General features: G+C 41.5%; 1 protein-coding gene across 1 annotated transcript; it reads left to right on the top strand.

Moving 5' to 3' along the window:
* The first annotated feature begins 640 nt into the window (after positions 1-640).
* LOC130134614 (uncharacterized) lies at positions 641-3303 on the top strand. The gene is made up of 4 exons (XM_056318796.1): positions 641-684; positions 838-869; positions 1189-1305; positions 1857-3303. The coding sequence occupies exons 1-4, from the start codon at positions 656-658 to the stop codon at positions 2015-2017; spliced, it is 339 nt and encodes a 112-aa protein (XP_056174771.1). The 5' UTR covers positions 641-655; the 3' UTR covers positions 2018-3303.
* Positions 3304-21009: the final 17706 nt, after the last annotated feature.

Here is a 21009-nt window from a genome sequence, read left to right as displayed (position 1 = left end):
ATCGAATGATAACCACACCTTTCCAGTTTAAAGAATTTGAGGGCTTTCATGTTGCAAGCTGCAAAAGTCTAATTGAAACGCAACCTTGACGGGCTGGATTTTTTTGGTAATATTGGATATCTGTTGTTGCACTTCCCTTGGGAGATTATCGGATCTATTGTGATTGAAAACCCTGAACAGGTTGAAAATCAACCACTGTGATTACATTCAAAGCCTAGAGATATTCTCATCCTGCAAAAGTTTGTGTATTCAAGGTTGCAAGTTGTTAGCGAAATTCCCAGATGTGTCGAAATTGGAAGATTTAAGGAACTTGATAGTGACAGCTCGTTGGAAATTATCAGACATCTCAGGGCTCAAAGGATCGAGCCACCTATAAAGTATAGAGATTTGATGATGCTCGTCAATTGTCGTACCAGACCGCGACAAACTAATTGAGCCTTGAGGGCTTAGAGACTTGGAGCTTCCACAAGCTTACAACATTTCCAGATGCAAGTGGCTACAGCCAATATCTGAATTGTCTTGAGCTTTCCTCATACGGAATATGAGCGGTTGTTACGTTGGGTATTCATGAGATCACATTCTGGTGATAGTTCGATATTTGAAACTGATCCTTGTCCCCTAATGAGGCAAAATCTTAGACTTGATAAAATCATGAATGAAGCTGGCAGTCCTGGTGAATCATCCGTGAGTGATTATTTTTTGAACATTACTGAGTGATTCATGTTCCTTAGTTGGAATGAAATCTTTCTCTTGATCATAGTAGGAATGTAACTGGCAGCCCTTGTTGGAGGACTAGATCATAAGTTTTGTATTGAACGTTGTTCTGCTTGCTTGCAGGTCATCTATAACGTGTTTGTTTTGTTTACATGGTGAGTTAAACTTTTATCTTCTGTTGATTCCTATAATGGCAGGCATACTGGCTTATACATGATGTTGTTTTGGTGGAAATTACAAAACATTGAAAGAACAAGCAGCTCTTTAAGAAAATCCCTTTAACCATAGTCATCTCAGTTTCTTAAGGTGGACAACTGAAATCCCATACTCAGGAACGATGTGAATTTGCTTGCTTATCCTGATTGCTTGAATTGGTTTTTTTATTGTTCTGTGATATTGCAACTGTAATTTTCTTCTGTGTGTTCTCATATGATTGCTCGAAGTAATTTAATGATTGACATGTGGATTATTAAGGAAGCTTCTGGAGGCAAAGTGCAAAAACACATAGGCAAAGGAGAGCGGTCATGCTGCTGGACTTGTGGTGCTCTGGATCCCCAAAATTCGTCCGGCTGTTTCAAGTTAATCCATCAGATGTGAATTTTATATGCTGCAAGGCTGCAAGAGTGAGTTCATAGTTTCATTGTCATTTTAAGTTCTCGATCAACCATTTGTGTTGAATTTGATCCTAACAAGATTCACACCATTTTTCCTGTCACCACGTGATTTACTCTTCTGCTCTGTCATTCCAATGGTGGGATTTTTTCGCTATGCCAATGAAGATTTGTTCTAGTGATGCTCTATTTCGACTTTCTAGTTTGCAAGTTTTTGTCTCCTGCTGTGTGCTAACATTTCTAATAATCTTTGTCTTCATGATATTGGAGCTGCGAATGGAGCCTAACTTCAGAATTTGGGAGGAGAACCATATATGTATTTCAAAGAGACTAATGAACTAGTGCAAGTTTGAGCAATGTTATCTATATGAATCATGCTGGAATTATAGAAGCATTTTAACGAGTTTATTCGCTTTATGATGAGGAGCAACATCTCATGATCTATCAATAGTTCACCTATATCTGGTAGAAATAATGATCCTCATGTATAATGAACTCACATAATAAGCTTATGGCAATGGACATGAACAGGACTAGCAGTGTCACACAGAGATATGAAGCATCACTTCCAGGTGGTGGCAGAGATGTGGTGGTCCCAGTGGTTGGTGCTGGCAGTTACGGGGATCCAGCTGGACTGGAGGTCCGGGTTGGTGGAAGTTTCATTGACGGTGACAGTTAATTTTTGGCCCTGAGCGCAACGGTCACTGTTAGCAAAGGTGTAGACGAAGTAATACTTGCTGGCTTTGTTGAGGGAAAAGGTGGCTGGTCCGTTGATTGGTGTATGAATGTAGAAGCACTGTTGCAGTTATTGTTTTCACCATTTGACATGTTCACGACGTTGTGTGACCCTGCATTGAAGTAGAACACTGCAAAAATAATGGAAGATCATTGGCATTAAAAGAGTGAAGCTCAAGTTTGATTTTTCGGCCACTGAAGCTCAAGATTGATTGCACATAAGTACGTGTATGCAATTTTAATCAGGAGATTTTATAAACAGAGCTTTTGTAAGCTAGAAATTACGAGAACCGTTTTTCTCTTAATTTCATATGTTAGCTTTCTAGCATATATGCTCCCAAAAGAATGGGATATTGAGTTCTCTTCAGGATGGTATACATAGATTTGTGTCTCTCCCCTCTGTGAGAGGTTCTCTCTTTGTTGAGAGCTTTCCCGACATCAAAATGATGCTTTCTTTCAGCTATCCTTCTCCATGATCGTCACCCCCCATTCTTCTCAATCATCCAATATCCTCATATTTGCGCTCTATCATCATTAGTTATTTCCATCTGCTTTCTGTTTTAGTTATGTCTCTTTGGAATTGTTTCGTCGCATTAGTTTTCCTATCACTACACACTGCCCCTATCAACTGTTCGATGACATTTCTGAGTTTATTCTCTGCTAATATATTTCTTTTTTCTCATTACGGGATGCCTGCAGAGGTTTCCTTAACATCGCATGTATCTCTGGTAGACAATCTTCTGGGGGATCATTTGGTTTTGGAGCAACTTGATGATGAGGAAGCTGAGATGGTTTAAATTGGAAGGATTTTGTTGGAGAAGTGCTTGAGTCAAACTGCATAGCTAGTGTTTGAAGGAAAACCTGGGCTGGTATGGGTGAGATTACCACAACCCTTAAAAATGAGAAGATGTATTTGTTCCGGTTTCACGATTGGCACCTAGCAAGGAGAGTGCTGAGTTCTGGCCCTTGGTCGATTAGGGGAAAACGCATAAACCTGCAGAGATGGGATGCTCAGAAGAGACCAGAGGACCTCTGTTTTCATGAACTGGAGGTGTGGCTGCAAATACATGGATTGGCCTTTGACCAAATGAAAGAGAACAATGCGAAACCTATTGCTTGTTGGGTGGGCAAACTGGGGAAAGTTGAGTCAATGCACACCAAATCTCGGGGTCGTTGTGGATTCCTTTGTGCTAAACGTTGCAGATGCTGTACATGTACTGTGGAGTAAGGCACTAGCTTCGTTGACTGAGTATAAAACTTTCCTAGTGGCTGGCGAGTGAGATTGAAATAGAGAAAGCCAGTACTAATCATTCACCGACGAAGAAAAAGTCAAAATGATGCATTCAAATCTTTCTATCGATGGCGTGAGATAATCCTTTTAATACTCGGACTTACTAGGATCGACACATCTCCGGTCGAATTTTGTCGTGAATGGTTACTGAACTAGACTGCTACTTCTTGGCTTTTAGTATGAATTTCTTTGTTTCAGTTGAATACCAGAAATGGTGCAGGCGGTAGGCTTGTGCCAAATTATGAAACAGGATTCATGGGGCTCAAATTAGCTAATATATTCGGCTTGAAGGATTTAATATTCTAATCATATTCAATTCCATATTCTACGCTGATCGAATGATTTTTTTTATCATCTCGATTCTAAATTTCTAATCCTTCGAAGAAAATATTATAAAAAACAAAATTTCATTAATGACCACAACGTCTATGCGAATAAAAGTCTGGAGACTTTCACAAACAGAGCTTCTATTGGCTAGAAATTACAACAACCGTTTTTCTCTTCAGGAAGGTATGCATAGATATGAATCTCTCCCTCTTGTGAGAGCTTCTCTCTCTTTGTCGAGAGCTTTCCCTACATCACAATGATGTTTCCTTTCAGCTACCTTCCTCCATGATGTCATCCCCCATTCTTTTCAGATCATCCGTAATCCTCATCCAAGTTCTCTTTATCATTAGTTATTTCCGTCTGCTTTCTATTTCTGTTAACAAGTCTCTTTGGCATTGTTTCCTCGCACTAGTTTTCCTATCACTACACTCTGCCCCTATCAACTGTTCAACGATATTTATGAGTTGATTCTCTGCTAATTCCAGGATGGCTGCAGATGTTCTCTTAACATCCCAAGCATGTCTGGTGGACGATATTCTGGGGGATCATTTGGTTGTGGAGAAAGTTGATGATGAGGAAGCTGAGATGGTTTTGATTGGAAGGATTTTGTCGGACAAGTGCTCGAGTCGAGCTGCGTAGCTAATGTTTTAAGGAAAGCCCGGGCTGTTATGGGTGAGATTACTCTATAAGCCCTCAGAAGGAGATGTATGTGTTCACGTTTCATATTTGAAACCAAGCAGAGAGTCCTCATTTCTGGCCCTCGGTCGATTATTGGAAATTACATAAACCTGCAGAGATGGGATGCTCAGAGGAGAGTGGAGGACCTCTGTTTTGATGAACCGGAGGTGTGGCTGCAAATACATGGATTGGCCTTCGACCAAATGACAGAGAACAATGCGAAAGCTATTGCTCCTTTGGCGGGCAAAGTGGTGAAAGTTGGGTCAATTCGCACCAAATCTCTGGGTCTCATGGATTCTTTCGCGCTGAAGTTGCAGTGGATGTTAAAAAAACCCCTCTTGCCTGGAAAGTGGAGTGTCAGGGATAATGGTGAAGAAACTAAGGTCGCGGGAGTCATGACTTCCAAGTCACGATTCCGTTCTCGGCCTTTTCCCTCTGTAATTTATATTGTCATACGATAACCCATAAATAAAATTATTTAATCTTTCAACTTTCGTAAACGCGGAAAAGGAAAAAGCAGCTGCTACGTGGTCCCTCGACTTTTGCTTAACTACCAAACTGCCCCAAAAATGGAAGTTAAGAAAAACAAAATTGATAAAACCCACGCGGGGTTAACGCAAAAAACCACTTCTCCACTTGCCCACGAACTTCCCACCGTTTCCTTCATCACTTGCACTGCCTCTGCTCCGCTGCTCGTGCCGCCGTCCTTATCCGGTCCACCCTATAAATAAAACCCACCAACCTCATCCCTCTTCCTCATGGCCATTCACTCTCTTCGCAGACTTGCACAGACCAGACCAAGACTCCGAGTCCCATCGCGCTATCTCTCTCTATCTCACACCCAAAATGTTGTTCCATCACAAGCTCCCATCATCCTCTCCCCGCCTCTTCTGCTGCTTCCACGACGGCCATGCTGCCATCTGCCATGAGGCCGCCTCGGATTGTGACAACGGCAACCGCTACAAGGCGGCTCGATCGCCCCACTCGTGGCTGCTTTCGACGGCTCAGGAGCTCCTGCTGCCGGAGATCCGGTAGAAGTGCTAGAGAATCATCGCGCGGATCGGGAGGTGCAGGAGGCAGGGCCACGTCGTGGCCTCGGAGTTCGGGTACGATCCCATGAGCTACGCGCTCAACTTCAAGGACGATCGGAGCCGGGAGTCGGACGAGGAGTTCCCGACAAGGCTGCCGGTGTCTCCGGATCGGCTGCTGCCGGTGAAGTTGCCGAGGGAAGTCGTAGCGTGTAGTTGAAATCTTTTTCTCTCAAGATCCTCTTGATTTTGATCGACAAGTTGGCAACTGTCCTTGGAGGGATCCACGCTGCCTGTACATATTGTAGATTTCAAGATCTCAAATTCACGGAAAATGTGCTTGGAAGTTGATGATTGTGATGATAGAAAAATGTAAATTTCTGGTCGTTCACGAATGAAGAGTACACAAGACTTTACAGGATCAATTAAGAGAAATACATATTTGGAGAAAAGATCTAAAAAACGTGCAAGTGGATGTGTCTTAATGAAGATATCATCAGTTTGTTCAGCGGATGAATAGAGACAAGTCGAACAACGCCGCAAAAAACATGATATCAAATGAAATGATAGTTTATTTCAACGTGCTTGATTTGTTCATGGAAAACATCATTATGTGTTATTTGAATAACACTTCGATTATCGTAATAAATGATTGTTCTTGTATGTTAATGCACTCCCATGTTTTCCAACAGCGCCATCGTAACCATAGTAACTATGATCTTGTATTAGCAAGAGCTCGATTTTCTGCTCCTGTATTAGAGCGAGCTACAGTGGTTTGATTCCTGCTACAACATAAGAGAAGTGAGATGCCCAAAAAGAAGCAGTAACCCATAGTGGAGCATACCCTTGATGTAGCAACGAATTCGAAGGACTTGACTAACAATATGGATAGCATAAGCTACCAAGTTGAGTAACAGTGATATATATAATACTGCCGACTAGTTGTCGATAGAGTGTAGGATTCAAAAGAGGAATCCCATCTTTGGCATCAAATTTGGCATTTGTCTCAAGAAGAGTTGTAACTCGAGAAATAAGATTAGTGGCATACTTGGCTTGGGAAAGATTATAACCAGAGAATCTGAATGAATCTCCAAGTCTAAAAGTTTAGTTGCCCAAGATCTAATTTCAAACCGTTAACTGAGATATTACTTGAGTTTGAAATACCAATCAGAATTAATCAGAATCAATCGAGAGAAATACACAAAATTCCTAAATATATCTATATCTCCAACATTCGATATGTCATCATCATCTTCGTTTTGCTTTCGCTTCTGACTGGAGCATTCCGTGTTCAAGCACTTTTGCTGATTAGTGTTGCGTCAATGAAACGAGAACTGACAAGCAGTAAATTTTGTCTTGGATGAATGAATTTTCTTTATGAATAACGTGGATGCAACTTCATTCGAGTCGAGCTCGAGTATCTCGATTTTCTAATCAAATTGAACTCAAAGCACAAATTTTAATACTCGATTAAGTTCACGTCAACTTTTAAATGTTGTGTATACGGATCAAGTCAAATCGACCGTGAGGGCACCGTATCGACCATACTCGACTCGAATACACCCATAGAGACAAATGCCATATTTCCCTAATTATTTATACCAAATTGTCGGGTGAGCAGGCGTCCGGCGGCGGGCACCGATGGTTGGATGCATGGATCATTTCCTCGGACGCTCAGTCCAAGCCACACCAATGTGGAGCACTCCCACATGCGGACTTGTACTTCAATAACTACACGAGCCCAACGACCACGCGAGTCGCTCGGTTCGTAAATGACTAGAATCCAAGCCAAACGACATGACACCCCCCATCGTTCTTAATTATTAGTTAATTACTATGATTATGTCGTAGCTACTGAGTATTGAGGAACATTCATCGTACCCTCGTTTCGTTCATGCACCATGGGACATCTCGTTTATTTTAACTAGAGAGAGAGAGAGAGAGAGAGAGAGAGAGAGAGAGAGAGAGAGAGAGAGAGAGAGAGAGCAATTCTAGGTATTTGGGAAAGCCAGCTAGGAGATCTATGAAACCACCATTAGAAGTGGAGCTAGTGTCACGTGAAGGAGACTAAGTGGAGATCAGTGCAAGGGCGTCTCGAATGAAGTGATTCATTCTTACTGACTTTAATTATTGGAGTAACCTAGGTTGAATACCCGATTTGCAATTTATCTGTGCATGCAGATTGATTAATGTAACACGCTTTCTCAAGCTTGGGATCAATTTGCGCATCAACATATGTTTGAGAGATGCATCAACACACCGACAAAGTAATGGTTTAGCTGGTCTAAACATCACCTATTCGCTCAAAAGAAGCTGCATTAACACGACTCAATGCTAGTATATGCCGGGACATTGAAAGAAAATTTAAAGTGATGGTAATGTGGAAGGTGATAGAGGGATTCGAACTTTTGAATATCTGATTTGATATCACATGAAAAATCGAACGTCCCGATCGATCTCCTCTCTTTGGTCGCCTTGCCTCCAAGTTATACTCATTTAGTCTAAGATGTTTCACATCTTATTGATTTTCTTTCTGTATCTAATCGGGTCCATCACATTCCCAGGATTACGGATTCTCCAACTTGAAATAAATCAACTTTCCCGCACTGCAGCTGCTTCAGGAGACTAAGGTCAGAAGTCATGACATTGAAGTCATGATTTTGTTCTTGGCGTTTACTCTCTCTATTCATATGGTCGTACGACAAATTCTACATCTGTCAAAATGAGTCATAGACCCATTTTTTAACCCGTATTTGATAGGTTGGATTGTTATATGGATTAGCTATATTCAATAAATGGGGTCATAAATGGATTTAGAATGGTAAAGCTCAAAATAATATGAGTGTTAAATATATTCATAATTTACTTAGATCCAACTCACATCTATTACTCTCTTCACTCTCTCGCCTTCACTCGATCGCGCTCGCTCACTTCGTGCTCTCACCTTAGCTTGGATATGAGTTTTCTTATATTGGGATAAAGATAGAAGTGTTTTAGCAACATGGGTCTGGGCGAGCACGTATTGGATATATTTGTATTACATGGAAATTGGTCAATTTGGATCGGATAATTTTCAACCTGACTCGATCCACTTGTTTAACGGGTCTAATAAAATCCATAAAAAAATTATTTAAATTTTAACTTTGGTAAAACAAAAGAGGGATAAAGAAGGAAAAAAAAAAGCAGCTGCTACGTGGTCCCTTGACTTCTGCTTAGTTACCGAACTGCCCAAAATTAAGATGGAGACAAGTAAAAGATGAAACAAACCTCACGCGGGATTGACGCGAAAGAACCGCTTCCCACTTGCGCCCACGAGCAACCCGCGGTTTTCTTCATCCTCACTCCCACTCCCACCAGGCCCACCACACGACCCCCGTCCTTATCCGTGCGACCTATAAATAATACCCACCAACCTCATCCTCTTCTCCATCTTCTTCCTCATCGCCACTCGCTCTCTTCACTCTCTTCCACAGACCACACCAAGACTCCGAGTTCATCGCTCTCTCTATCGGAATGTTATTCAATCACAAGCTCAGATCACCATCCTCCCCGTGCCTCCTCTTCTGCTGCTTCCACGACAGTCATGCCGCCGCCGCCTACCACTAGGCCGCCTCCTCGGACTGCAACAATGACCGCAACTGCCGCAAGGCGGCTCGATCGCCCTGCTCGTGGCTCCGCTCCACGGCTCAGGAGCTCCCCCTGCCGGAGATCCAGCACTGGTGCTGCAGCCTCGTCGCTCAGATCAGGAGGTGCCGGTGGAGGCACGGGCACGTCACAGCGGCCTCGGAGTTCGGGTACGATCTGATGAGCTACGCGCTCAACTTCGAGGACGATCGGAGCCGGGAGTCGGACGAGGAGTTCCCGGTGAGGAACTTCTCAGCGAGGCCGCCGGTGTCTCCGGATCGCCTGCTGCCGGCGAAGATGCCGAGGGAAGTCGTAGCGTGTAGCTGAAGTCATTTTCTCTAAAGATCCTTCTAATTTTGATTGACAAGTTGGGCTATATCACAGTCCTTGGAGCGATCCACAATGCTTGTACATACTGTAGATTTCGAGATCTGAAATTCATGGAAAATCTGCTTCGATCATCATCTCCGTTTTGCTCGCACTTTTTGTCCACGTGATCGAGCATTTTTACTGATCAATGTTATGAAATAGGAACCGACAAGAAGTAAATTATGTCTTGGATGAATGAACTTACTTTATGGATAACAGGGATCCAACTTTATTTGAGTTGAGCTCGAGTATCTCGATTTTTCTGGACGAATTGAACTCGAGCATAAATTTTAATACTTGATTAAGCTCGAGTCAAGTTGTAAATGTTGTGCATATGACCGGACTCGACTTGAATACACTCCTAGAGACAAATGCCACATTTCCCTATTATTTATATCAAATTATCTTGGGAGGAGGAATTACCAAAAAAGTTATAAATCTATTGCAATTGTGCCAATTTAATCTAAAACCTTTTAATTGTGCTAATTGAGTTATAAATATTTTCACGTTTTGTCAATTGAGTCCATCCGTCCAGTTTTAGCTAGAAATAGTTAACGTGGACGTCGGCCGTCTTATGCGGCATGGCTGACGTGATGTGAAAATTTTAATAATTTTTTTAAAATTTCTGAATTTTTTCTCTTCTTTCTCACTTTTTCATTTTTTTGTGATTGTCGTTCCGATCAATCCCCTCTATTTTATCGTCTTGCCTCCCAGTTATACTTGTTTAGTCTTTGATGTTTCAAATCTTATTGATTTTCTTTTTGAATCTAAACCCAGGATTACGGATTCTCCAACTTCAAATAAATCATCTTTCCCGCATTGTAGCTACTTTAGGAGACTAAGGTTGAAAGTTATGACATTGAAGTCACAATTTACTCTCTCTATTCATATGGTCGTACGATGAAACCTATACCTATCAAAATGGGACATAAATCTCTATCTTTAACCCATATGTGTTAGGCTGGGTTGTTATATGTGTTAGTTATATATTCGGTAAATAGGTCATAGATGGTAAGGCTCAAAATAATATAAGTGTTAAATGGGTTCACAATTTACCTAGACTCAACCCACCTCTAGTACTCTCTCTTCACTCTCTCTCACCTTCACTCGATCGCCCTCGCTCATATCGTGCTCTCATCTTAATTTGGGTATGAGTTTTCCTATATTTGGTTAAATATAGAAATATTTTACTAATATGAGTCTAGTCGGGTACAATTTATTGGATTTGTATTGTATAGAAATTGATCAATTCGGCTCGAACCATTTTTGACTGAACCTGACCCACCTATTTGATAGGTCTAATAAAATTCATAATATTTTTATTTAAATTCCAACTTTGGTAAAACAAAAAAGAGATGAAAAAAAAAAAGCAGCGGCCATGTGGTCCCTCAACTTTTGCTTAGTTACCAAACTGCCCCAAACCTCACGCGAGATCAAGGCAAAAAACCGCTTCCCATTTGCCCCAACGAACAACCCTCGGTTTTCTTCATCCTTACTCCCGTCCCCATCCTTATCCGGTCCACCCTATAAGTAAAACCCACCAACCTCATCCCTCTTCACAGTCTTCCACCGACCACACCAAGACTACGAGTTCGTCGCTCTCTCTGTCGAAATGTCGTTCAATCACAAGCTCTGATCATCCTTCCCGTGCCTCCTCTTCTGCTGCTTCCACGACAGCCACACTGCCGCCGCCTACCACGAGGCCGGATCCTCGGACGACTGCGACGATGGCAACCGCCGCAAGGCAGCTCGATCGCCCTGCTCAATCCGTTACAAGTGTTGCAGCCTCGTTGCTCAGATCGGGAGGTGCCGGAGGCAAGGCCACGTCGCCGCCTCTGAGTTTGGGTACGATCCAATGAGCTACGAGCTCAACTTCGAGGACGATCGGAGTTGGGAGTCGGACGAGGAGTTCCCGGCGAGGAACTTCTCGGCGAGGCTGCCGGCGTCTTCACATTGGTTGCTGCCAGGGAAGTTGCCGAGGGAAGTTGTAGCTTGTAGTTGAAGCTGTTTCCTCTGGAAAGAAAACCTTTTTTTTTTTTTTTTTGATCGACAAGTTGGGGGCTATCAACAGTCCTTGGAGCGATCTGCAGTGCCTGTACATATTTTAGACTTCGAGATCTCAAATTTATGGAAGATCTGCTTCGATATGACACCATAGTGTTTGTTTTGTTTTCGTTTTTTGTCTGGAGCATTCCGCGGTCCAGCATTTTTGCTGATCAGCGTTCCGTCAATGACATGCGAACCTTCGACCAAAAAACATACAAAATGAATTGTGAACTGACACGAAGCAACTTTAGTCTCGGATGAATGAGATTTACTTTAAAGATGACCTGGATGCAACTTCTTTTCTTGTGGATAGGGATTGGTAGTGGGCCGTGCCGACCCGGGCATGGCACGACCCGGCACACTTGGGTCCGTGCCAGGGCATGGCCCCGTTAGGTGGCAAGCCTTGTCCGTTTTGTGCCTAGGTCGGGTCAGGCACATGGGTCAGACTAGGCCCGACTTCTTTGTTTTTTGGAATTTTTGTGAATTAGTATAGTTTATTTTGTGAATTATATTTTGGCTGGACAAGTTTCATGTTGGAGGATTTAATTGTGATTTTATTTTGGAAAATCTTCAAAGAAATTTCTTTTTGACGGTGATATGCACAACAAAAGTGAAAATTTATATAAATGATTGTGCTAAAAAATTGTCTATGTTAATTTGTTTCGAGATTCTGTCTAACAATTTATTCATAAATTTGATCGACGCCTTTGAAAAGAAGTAGATTTTTTTGGAAATTTCTCTTTTCGAAAAAACTAATTTTTATGGAAATAAAATCTTACGATTAAAAAACATAGTACCTTTTAAATATATATGGCAATAAAAACAGGAAAAGAGTAAAAAAAAAAGGAAAGTAAAATTTCGGGGCTGCCACTTATAAATTGCAACTCAATCATTGAGCGCAATTTTATCTTTTTTATTAAAAATGGGTGAATTTAATCATATAGGAGTTGGTCTGACAAAAAAAAATAAATCACATAAGAGTTGGAAATAGCGCGGCCAAAAATTATTTTAACTTCGACCTTCGTAGACACGGAAAAGGAAAAATCGGCAGCTATCTGGTCCCTCGACTTTTGCTTAATTACCAAACTGCCCAAAAAATGAAGTTAGGAAGAGAACCGCGTCGCCACTTGTCCACGATTCATCCCACGGTTTTTTCCTCGTCACTCTGCTCTGCTGCTCGGGGCGCGACACGATGGCGTCCTTATCCGTCGAACCTATCCCTCCACCCTCATCCCTCTTCCCCGGCTCCTTCCTTCGCCATCGCCATCCACTCTCTCTCTCTCTCTCCACATGCCCAAATGCTGTTCCATCGCAAGCTCAAATCATCATCCTCCCCGCGCCTGCTCTTCTGCTGCTTCCACGACGGCCGCCCCGCCGCCTACCACGAGGCGGCCGCCTCCTCGGACTGCGATGACGGCAACCGCAACCGCCGCGAGGCGGCTCCATCGCCCTGCTCGTGGCTCCGATCTACGGCCCGGGAGCTCCCGTTGCCGGAGATGCGGCACAGGTGCCGCATCCTCGTCGCTCGGATCGGGAGTCGCCGGTGGAGGCAGGGCCACGCTGCCGCCGCGGCCTCCGAGTTCGGGTACGATCCCATGAGCTACGCGCTCAACTTCGAGGACGACCGGAGCACGGATTCGGACGAGGAGTTCCCCGCGAGGAACTTCTTGGCGAGGCTGCCGGAGTCTCCAGATTGGTTGCTACCGGGGAAGTTGCCAAGGGAAGTTGTAGCTTGTAGTTGAAGTCGTTTCCACTGTAAAAAAAAACACGTCTTTTTTATTTTGATCGACAAGTTGGGGGCAATCAACAGTCCTTGGAGGGATCCAAGTTGCCTGTACATACTGTAGATTTTGAGATCTGAAATTCATGGAAATTCCGCTTCGATATGTCGTCGTCGTCTCCGTTTTGCTTGGGCTTTTCGTCTGGAAGTTTTCTGTGTTCGAGCAATATTTGCTGATCAAGTAGTGTTGTGTCAATGAAATGCAAACCGACAAGAAGCAAATCTAGTCTTGGATGAATTGGATTTACTTTACGGATGACGTGGATGCTAACTTCTTTTCTTGTAGATAGGGATCGGTTGTGGGGCTGTGCCGATGGCGGGCCATGTCCGTTTTGTGTCTAGGCTAGGGCCTAACCCAGTGTAGGCCCGACAAGTTTCTCATTGAAGAATGTTATCGTTATTTTATTTTGGAAAATCTTCAAAGAATTCTTTTTTTTGCTTTATCAGCCTATTATATACATAAAAGAAAACTGATAGGACGGGATTTGATGATGATATGCACAAGTGAAAATTTATAAATAAATGATTGTGCTAAAAAATTATCCGTGTTAATTTATTTCTAGATTCTAATCGATAATGTATCCATAAATTTGATCGATAGTCTAGAATAGAACTAGGTATTTTTTTGAAAATATCTCTTTTTGACAAAACTAATTTTTATGGAAGTAAAATTTGACGGCATCTTTTAATATACATGGGAAATTTGTTTTTTTGGTAACTAAATCCTACATAAAATGGAAAAACTTAAAAAGAAAGGAAAGTAAAATCATTTGGGCCGCCACTTTAAATTGCAATCTAATGATCGAGGGCAATTTTGTCTTTTCGATGAAAATCGGGTGTACTTAATCGCACAGAAGCGGGATTACTGCTGCCCAAAATTATTAAAATTCAATCTCGGCAAACACGGAAAAGGGAAAAACAGGCAGCAGCTTATCCCTTATCTGGTCCCTCGACTTTTGCTTAATTACGAAGCTGCCTCAAAAAAGAAGTTCGGAAAAAAACCCAAACGAAACGTAACATCACGCGGGATTAACTCAAGGAACCGCGTCCCCACTTGCCCACGATACATCATCCCTACGGTTTTCTTCATCCCGACGAGGAACTTCTCGGCGAGGCTGCCGGCATCTCCAAATTGGTCGTCACCTAGGAAGATGTCGGGGGAGGAAGTCGTTGTAGCGTGCAGCTGAGGTTTTTCGTCTTTGAAAAGATTCATTTTGATTTTGATCAACAAGTTCGGCTATCAAGGTCCACAGTGCCCTTACAAATTGTAGATTTTTGAGATCTCAAATTCATGGAGAATCCATGGATCTTCTACTTCGATGTGTGGTTATTGTCTCCATTTTGCTTTCGCTTTCTGTCCAGAGTGTTCCGTGTTCGAGCAACTTTTTGGCTGATCAGTGTTGAATCAACGAAATGTGAACTGACAAGTGTAAATTATGTTGTCTTTGGATGAATGGATTTACTTTATGGATATGATAATGTGGATGGATGCAACTTCCTTTCTTGTGGATAGGGATCGGTAGTGGGCCATGCATGGCCGAGCTCGGCCATGGATAAGGTGGCGGGCAGCGTCTTGCTCCGTGCCCAGGCCCGGTTGGGCCCATGGGCCGACGTAGGTCCAACATTTTTTTTTGGATTCAGCCTTTGGGGTTGAGTCCGGTAGTTGGGCCCATGCCCAAGCATGGCCCATTAGGTGACTCGCCGAGTCGCTTTTTTTTTTCCTAGGCCTGGTCAAGTCCATGGGCCATAATGGGCCTACCTAGGTCCAACGATTTTCTTTTCGGGGGGTTTGGCCGCGGAGGTCGAGTCCAGTAGTCGGGCCCCATGAGATTGGAAGGGATCGCAAGGCGAATGTCATAAGCGATGGGCGGGAAATTTTTTGTTCACTTTTGTTGATTATGCAGACACATAAAGATGAAGGCTTTATTAGATTAGAAATATAAATGCTTGTATGTAGACCTTAGTTATCACACTATGATAAAATGCAAACTTAACATGAATATGGACCTAAATAAAAGTTGTTGAGTTGGGTAAGATAATATTTCTCGTACCTTAGGGTGCGAGAGAACCCCGTGGAGAAAGGAATTGGGACAATGGCCATCTCCAAAGCGATCACCATCTCAATTTGACGATGGCAAGCGCCTAAATAGTCATGATCCTTGCCATTGCTTGAGACCAGCCACTGGCAAAAAGGAAAAAAAATCATAATTTTAAAAAAAATTGTCCATGCTAGTGCTGTTTATGCCACATAGGACGGATGATGTTGACTGGACCACCATGTCAATAATTTTTTATGAAAATTAATCGAAATGACTATATTGACAAATCATCAAAAGGTTTTGGATTAAATTGGCACAAATGAAAAGTTTAGGACTGAATTAGGAGCAGTACAATAGGTTTATAACTTTTTTGATAATTTTCTCCGTATTTGGCAATTAAGGAATATATTTGTGTGTCGATTAGACACAACATAATTTCATCGAATATAAATAATTTCATAATCTAAAAAAAATTTATTGATTCGTTTAATTTATTAGATCGAGATTTTTATATTATCTAGTAGTTATCTGGTTTTTTTCTTTTTTTTTATCTCTTATCTATTAGTTAGTTTGACAGACGTTAGAATTCAAAAGTTATTTAAGCGGGCTTACTTAAGCATCCAGTAATCACTGAAGAGGAATTTGCCACATCAACTTTTTAAGCAAAATTTTGTTGGCCAAATCTTATTAAGCATTTTTAGTTGGCGAAGCATGTTGGGCATTTAACAGTAAAAAGAATAAGAAAAGTCTTTGGTCCCAATTTCTTCACTTCTGTTATTGACTTAGTAGATGATCCAAAGAGTTATAATGATGCTAAGTCTAGACCGGATGTACATATGTGGAAAATGGCAATGGATGTTGAGGTAAAGTCTATTAAGCAAAATAATACATGGTCATTGGCTAATCTTCCTCCTAACACTAGAATTATAGGTTCTAAATGGGTGTTGAAGAAAAAAATTAAAATCACACGATAAGTCCAAATAAGGACTCGATAAAAATGTGCTTTCTAAAAAGAGGGCCAATAGTAAACGTTGTTTCAAACAAGGGCTAAAGTGGCCATTTAATTTCAAATTATGGCATGAAGTGGCCATTTGGTCTTAACAAGGGTATGAACTCACCGGTTGATGAGCACATGCATATTCCAGGAGCACGAGCATGGACATTTTTGTGCAGTGACATTTTTTCTTTTGTTTCCTTTTCATTCCTTATCTTTTCACTGTTCATCTTCTTCATACCTGGAGGGAAGTTGCAGGTCTCAAGCTCACCTCCAGATCTGGCTATCTTCCAAGGCCATTGGCATCACATTCAAGCATCGCCTTGGTCGGCTCTTCAAATCTGGCAGTCCATAGCCGCCGACACGGAACGAGCCGTCGTCTCTCTCTACACTAAAAAGCATATATTTAACTTGTTCCCAAAGCCAGTTTATGATAAAATCACCTATGATTTCTCTCTCAACACCTTGATTTTTCCCCTAAAAAACCTCCAAAGAGCCATGGGACAGCTCCGACAAGAAAACCCTCAACGGCTAGTTCGGCGATTGCAAGCAGAATGGCTCCGACAAGAAAAGAAGAAGTTTGAGCCGGCGGTGGCGCCGCCCTCGTACTTTGACTAGAAGCAGAAAGGGCTGCGGGCCGCTGCGAGGCCCAACCATCACGTCGCTGACCAAGTGCAAGCTCCTATTGCTAAAGCGAGAGTGGATCAAGGACTACCTGCTCATGGAGGAGTTCATGACAAAAGAAGATCGGCAAGCCATGGCCACGAGCGATGATGGCTCGTTCGATGCCGATGGCCATGGATGGCCATATCCGAAGAGCTAGCCAAGAAGATGCTTAAACGCTTGTCGACGGCCATAGAAGATGGCCAGATCTGGAGAGAAACGTGGGTGAAGGAGGAAGAAGAGATAAAAGTGAAAAAGAAAAAAAAATAGAAAATAAATGTCTTTGGATGATTATGTCTCTGGTTGTGCTGTCAGAATAAGTATGTGCTTGCTAGCTGGCGAAGATTTGACGGGCCAATAAGTTTATGCTCTTATTTTAGACTAAATAGCCACTTTAGATTCGTACTTGAGACAACATTCATTCCGGGCCCTCTTTTGAGAAAACTCATCCACTTTGGGCCATTATTTGAAATTTTCCCTAGATAATTGTAAGACAAGATTAGTGGCAAAAAGGTATAGTAAAGGGCTTGATTACTTCGATGTTTGTTCTCCAGTAGCAAGGCTTACAATGATTAGAGTAATGATGATTTTAGCTTCTATACATAATCTGGTAATTCGTCAAATGGATGTTAAAATTGCCTTTCTAAATGGCGATTTAGATAAAAGGAAACCCATGCATCAACCTCGCAATTAGCTCTTTAGGCATGACGAGGATGGATAAATGGTTAACGGAAGTGCTAAGTTCAAGCCGGGACTCACCATCGGGAGAGCTCGCTACTGAAGTACTGTGGATGATCTGGAAAGCGAGAAATGCTTGGATTTTTCAAGGCCGGACACTTGACCCGTCAACGATTGTGCAGAACGCCCTTAGCCAGCACTGGAGTTATATGAGATGGAACCCACGCTCAGGAAAACAGAGCAAAGCTTGAGCAACCGTACCTAAAAGATGGAAACCGCCGGCCAGAGGAAAGCTTAAATTCAACATCGACGGTTCGTGGGTGGAAGGTGCTTCGACGGGATCGGTGGCTGGCGTGTATTGCGACTCCACTAGAGTTCTGGTAGCCGGCTTCGCCGAATCCGTTCAGGCTGACTTTGATGCAATAGGAGGCACAAATGCGAATAAAGAAAGAGACTCAGAGGAAAATGCTTCACTTCTTGCATTAATTATTCATCTGACAACAGATCTTTAAATAGGCCACTTATACCAACAGGAAAACTACAAGATAGCAACAAAAGAAACCGACTCCTATAATCTAGGACTGTAACAACATAATCCTAACAAACTAAATAACTTTGACTGATTCTAAAGAAAACTACATTGATTGATTCTAGCCAACATTCCCTCCCTTAAATTAATGCTATAGACACTCAGTTAAAAAAAAAAAACAATTGATACCCCCCTCAAATTGGATTATCCACCGAGCAAACACCAAGCAATCTTCTTAGCTTCAGAAAACGTAGGCAACTTGAGGAGTTTAGTATACATGTCCGCAACTTGGTCTTCACTTCTGCAAAAAAAAAAGATCAATTACTCCATCCTTCATAAGATCCTTGAACAAGTGATACTGTCTACCATGTAGAACATGATTTTTAGGTAGTTTAATGGTCTCACAGTAAATTGAAGTTGCTCCTTGTTGCTTCAACTGAAGTTCTTTAAGAATCTTCTTTAGTCAAATAGCTTGACAGGCACATGAAGTTGCAGCTATGACTCAACTTCGATTGTTGATAAAGTAACAATTGGTTGCTTCTTTGAGGACCATGAGACAGCTCCTGAACCGAGCATAAAAACATATCGTGAAGTGCTTCTTCTATCATCTAGATCTCCTGCATAATCACTGTGTGTAAAGCCAAATAGATATGACTTCTCTTCCTTCTTATAAAACAGTCCATAAGCAGCAGTACCTTGCAAGTAACAAAAAATTCTTTTTGCAGCATTAAGATACATCTCTTTGGGCATTCCATGTACCTACTAATGAGTAGCATGCACTATATCAGGTCGTGCTAGAGTCAAGTACATCAAGCTTCCCACAATTTGCTTGTAGAGAGTGCTGTCCACCTTTCTTCCTTTGGAATCTTTCAGAAGCTTGAAACCAACTTTAGTTGGTGTACTCATAGAATTGCAATTCTTCATTGGAAATTTGTCTAAAATTTCTAGTACATATTTCTTTTGAGAAATAAAAATCCTTGCAGCTGATTGAGTCACTTCAATACCCATAAAGTAATGCATCATCCTTAGATCAATCATATCAAATTCAACCATCATAAACTTCTTAAACTTGTCAAACATGGCATGATCATTTCCAGTAAATATAAGATCATCCACATATAAGCACACAATAAGCAGCTTTCCTCCATCACCTATTTTAATAAAAAGTGTATGCTCATATGGACATTTTTTAAAACCTTCTTTCAAAAAATAAGCATCAATAACTTTACCAAACCCGTGGAGCTTGTTTTAGCTCATGCAATGCATTTTTTAGTTTATATACCTTATGTTAACTACTAGGCTTCGGATATCCAGTAGGCTGATCAACAATACCTATTCTTGCAGGTCACCATGCAAAAATGTTGATTTCACGTCCAATTAGAAGATAGGCCATGAATTTTGAGCTGCCAATGCAATCACCAATCTGATTATATCATGCCGTGCAACAAGTGCAAAGACTTCTTTATAATCTACACCAAACTCTTGCTTATACCCTTTAGCTACTAAGCATGCCTTGTACTTGCCAACTTCACCATTTGCTTTCAACTTTGTCTTGTACACCCACTTGACATCAATTTTTTTGTGTCATCTAGGAAGATCTGTCAACTCACAAGTATTGTTTCTTTCAATGGCTACAATTTCTTCATCCATCGCATTCTACCAACTTGATTGTTTTACAGTGACGTCGAAAGTTGTAGGATCACATTTGGAAAATAGAGCAAAATGTGTAAGTGGGTCATTAGATTGATCAATTTCAGTTACCTAATAATTAGTCATCCATGTGGGCCTCCTTCTAACACATTGTGGCCGTTGTTAAGCTACAAGTGGACTTTGAGCATCTTTTGGGAAAGTTTGAGTGATTGTTGTTTGCTGCATATGCTCAATAGGTTGCTATCTTTCCTCATCATTATCGAAGTTTGCTAGAATATGGTCTCCAACACTATTCTTGCTCCATGGCCAGGTTCAATCTTAATCAAAGACTACATCACGACTGATAATGATTTTCTTGGTGATAGGATCTTAAACCTTATAAGCCTTTGATTGATCACTAATGCCAAGAAAGATGCATTTTTCTCCCTTGTCATCTAGCTTTTTCCTCTTCTGGTTTGGAACATAGGCATAAGCAACACACCCAAAAATTCCGAAATGGTTTACTACTGGTCTTCGGCCGCTTCATGCTTTCTCTGGTGTCATATTTTGAACATTAAAAGTGGGACTTCTGTTCAAAATATGAATGCTCCAATTGAATGCTTCGAGCCAAAAGCTTTTCGGAATGCCACTTATTGTCAAAAGGCATTGTACCATATTCAAAATAGTGCCCTTCTTCCTTTCACAAATACCATTTTGTTGTGGCATATAGACTGCTGTAAGTTGCCTCTTGATTCCATGAATCTCACAAAAATTTACAAATTCATGTGAGTTGTATTCTCCACCACAATTAGTGTGAAAAACTTTTATTGGGTTGCCAATTTTTTTTTTCAGCAAGTGCTTTATAGCTTTCAAAGGCTACAAAAGTTTCAGATTTTTTCCTGCAAAAAATAAATCCAAATTTTTCGGCTATAGTCATCAATGAAGGTAATTATGTATCTTTTACCTCCATTAGAAGATAGATTTATTGGCCTGCAGATGTTCAAATGAACGAGCTCCAATGTCCTCCTTGCTCTCCATGACTTTCCTTGTGGAAATTGACTACGGTGTTGTTTACTAACAACACATTCTTCACAAATTTGAGAAGGAGCTGTAATTTGAGGAAGACACGTCACCATGTTCTTTTGATGTAGTGTTCTTAACCCACCAAAATTGAGATGTCCATAATGAAAATGCCATAACCAAGCCACATCTTTTGATCTCATAGAGAAGCATGAATAGGTAGTATTGTGGAGATACAGCGGAAACATTCGTTT

The sequence above is a fragment of the Syzygium oleosum genome, unplaced genomic scaffold (genome assembly GCF_021117445.2).
Source record: "Syzygium oleosum isolate NSW1041296 unplaced genomic scaffold, Sole_v2.1 Sole_v2.16, whole genome shotgun sequence".
NCBI lineage: Eukaryota > Viridiplantae > Streptophyta > Magnoliopsida > Myrtales > Myrtaceae > Syzygium > Syzygium oleosum.
The sequence above is the reverse complement of the archived record's forward strand: the minus strand, read 5'-3'. Positions and strand labels throughout refer to the sequence as shown.

Bases quoted from the DNA above. Each gene is read 5' to 3' on its own strand.
- LOC130134614 (XM_056318796.1), top strand. From the start codon at position 656: ATGAAGCTGGCAGTCCTGGTGAATCATCC. The intron at 685-837 runs GTGAGTGATTAT...GCTTGCTTGCAG, and splicing joins GCAGTCCTGGTGAATCATCC to GTCATCTATAACGTGTTTGT. The intron at 1,306-1,856 runs ATGTGAATTTTA...GGACATGAACAG, and splicing joins GTTTCAAGTTAATCCATCAG to GACTAGCAGTGTCACACAGA.